The 2,791-nt window shown below is 41.4% G+C and overlaps 1 protein-coding gene across 1 annotated transcript in view; it reads left to right on the top strand.

The window, feature by feature from the left end:
- Positions 1 to 2,515, top strand: part of LOC108794392 (glucagon-like) — a 27,066-nt gene extending 24,551 nt beyond the window's left edge. The window contains exon 5 of the mRNA XM_018565419.1: positions 2,451 to 2,515. Within this exon, the coding sequence (XP_018420921.1) occupies positions 2,451 to 2,460 (10 nt within the window). The 3' untranslated portion in view covers positions 2,461 to 2,515. The remainder of the gene's footprint in view (positions 1 to 2,450) is intronic.
- Positions 2,516 to 2,791: the final 276 nt, after the last annotated feature.

The following is a 2,791-nucleotide window of genomic DNA, read 5'->3' on the forward strand; positions in this document are numbered from 1 at the left end:
AATGCATTCCTTAGGCTAAATAAGTAAATTATGTAATTTACTCTAATTAGCCAAAATGCACAGTAAGGCTGTAAACCCTTATTTATGGTGGTGGGCGGGGCTAAGCGCCGCAATGAGGAGACATCCCGACGTATCTGATGGGATCCTCCCCACTGATCTTCCTCACTGTGACTGACAGTGATTCTTGCGCAGCAGCTCTCTCCTTACCTGCACGTCCCCGTGTGCCAGCCGGGCTCCTTCCCCCCTCTCTCTCTCTCCCTGCCCTGTGTGAAACTGACATACTAAAATGATGGTGGATCGCTGATGACAGAGGGGAAGGAGCCCTCTCTCTCTCTTCAGCATTTACTACAAATGGGAAAGTCCATATGTGGTAAATGATGTAAACTGGAGATCCCGGCAGATCGGATGCTTGCCAGTCTGCAGGGATCCCCAGTGACATCATTCACCATATATGGACTTGCCCATTTGTAGTAAACGCTGAAGAGAGAGAGAGGGCTCCTTCCCCTCTCTCATCAGCGAACCCCAGTGAATTGAGGATGTCAGCGTCACACAGGGCAGGGAGAGAGAGAGAGAGAGGGGAAGGAGCCTTCTCTCTCTCTTCATCATTTACCACATATGGGCAAGTCCATATATGATGAATGATGTCACTGGGGATCCCTGCTGATCGGATGCTTGCCTGCCAGTCTGCAGGGATACCCAGTGACATCATTCACCATATATGGACTTGCCCATTTCTGGTAAATGATGGAGAGAGGGATGGCTCTTTATCCTCTCTCTCTCCCCCTGTGTTATGCTGACATCCTAATTACTGGGGATCACTGATGAGAGAGGGGAAAGAGCACTGAATGTGCAGGGAGGCTGAGTCCGTCTCTTGCTGCTGCCTTCTCACTTCAGACTCCGCCTCCCGCTCACAAATGCCAGCATGCACGAGCTGACAAAACACAGCTGTGCACGATGAGAGGAAGCGCGGCCACAGCAATGAGATCATTTGAAAAAAAAACAGTGGGCGGGCTGGATAAAATGTTAACGCCCACTAAGAGGAAAGGAGCTTGGAGCAGGGTTGAAGACGGCCATTTACTACAGGTTTTGAGGGTTTTATCTGTGATGTGCTGCGACTTTAGAAAAAAGGAACGATGCTACTACAATCAAGGTAAGGGGTATTTTTATTTGCCCTTAAGTCATAGTTCTCCTTTAAGTAAAGATTTGCATTTTCTAAAAGCAGTATATTGGTCTTTGCATTGCTACACTGACACTTGACCTGCCATGTGAATTATATGTAAGGGTGTTGAATCCATTGTAGTTTGTTTTTTAGAAGAACACTTTGACTATGCACACGCTTGTTGCAATACATGCCCCCCTAATGCTTATCCAGCTAGGTGGCCGTACATTATGGGTAGTGTAGTTCTTTAACAACAATAATGTGCAGGTCAGTCACACCTGATCTAACAGCATTCTTCTATGTGGCTCCTTTGATTGGCTTGATAATACCATGGAAATCCCAGCTGATAGCACTCCCTAATAACCAAGGTCAAATGTGTCACATGCAATAAAAAAGTCAATTACTTTTGATTTCTTTGGCTTTTTTTACTCTAATCTTTCACCTGAAGTTCAAAGGTTCTTGCGGAGAGAAGATAGTGATAGTGGCTTTTTTTTTTTTTGCTTTGGAGCAGAATAGTAATATCACCAAGCAAAATTGTCTCACTGCTGCCACTCGAATGGCACAATCACAGAAGGTCACTTCATGATGAAAAAAGGTGTGATCTACTGTTAACCATTGCTTCCTTAATATGGAAAGCCAAGACATCATTATATGGTTTACCTTTACAATACAAACAAGCTTACCGATGAGAGAATTGTGAAGAAATGGTGTGCAGAACGCAGTTACTTAGAATCACAATCATTTCTGTTTAGTTGCTCTAGGTTTTCAGACTTTGCTTTTCATTACTGCTGTTTACAACTCTTGAAAAAAATCTGATCTTCCATCCGCAGCCAAATTGAAAAGTTCCCCTTATTTATTACAATGGCTATTAAAATCCTAAAGCCCATATTCAGGTTTTAAGAACCCCTGTGACTTTCTAAAAGGAAATGTACAAAAGCAGTGAGAAATGCTATAAAGATAATTGTGTTTACATTAGATGTAGGGGCAGATGCAGTCTTGTTTCTGTATTAAATGTACATGCAAATTGGCTAACAGATGGCACAATGGCCCCAACAAATTAGATAAAATCCCACACAAGCATTTACCTGGAATATGTCCAGACACTATAGCGCACATTTCTTAGCATGCCCCATTTGGTCAACCTTGGCTGCAGACACATTGATGCAACAAATCTAGAAAACCTATAAAACAATTTGTGTCCTTTCTGGCTGTTATTACTGATTATTTTTAACGTGTTTTCAAAGCTAGTATTTTATTTTTTTATGTTAATATTTTTTTTAATGTTTTTCAGGTACAGCTAAAGCTGTATAACACTGGGACTGTTGATGCATCAGATGCGCCTTTTAAAACACAATTGGTGACGATCCACGAAGAAACATTCATCAAGATAAGAGACAACTCAGCTCTGCAGTAAATTTGTCTGTATATACAATTTACTGAACATGAACAATTATAATCCTTTGCTTACCTAGCAATCTTATTTTTTACCTTTTTTGTTAGTTAATATATTACAGTTGGCTATGCATACACATAGTTATATGACTTCTGTTTGCTGGAAGAATAAACTAAGTTGTGTTACTAAAGAATTCCAAATATAACAATTGTGTAATAAGTCATTACCGAGTGCCGTGG

This window comes from Nanorana parkeri, unplaced genomic scaffold (assembly GCF_000935625.1).
Source record: "Nanorana parkeri isolate BGI_ZX_2015 unplaced genomic scaffold, ASM93562v1 scaffold846, whole genome shotgun sequence".
Lineage (NCBI taxonomy): Eukaryota > Metazoa > Chordata > Amphibia > Anura > Dicroglossidae > Nanorana > Nanorana parkeri.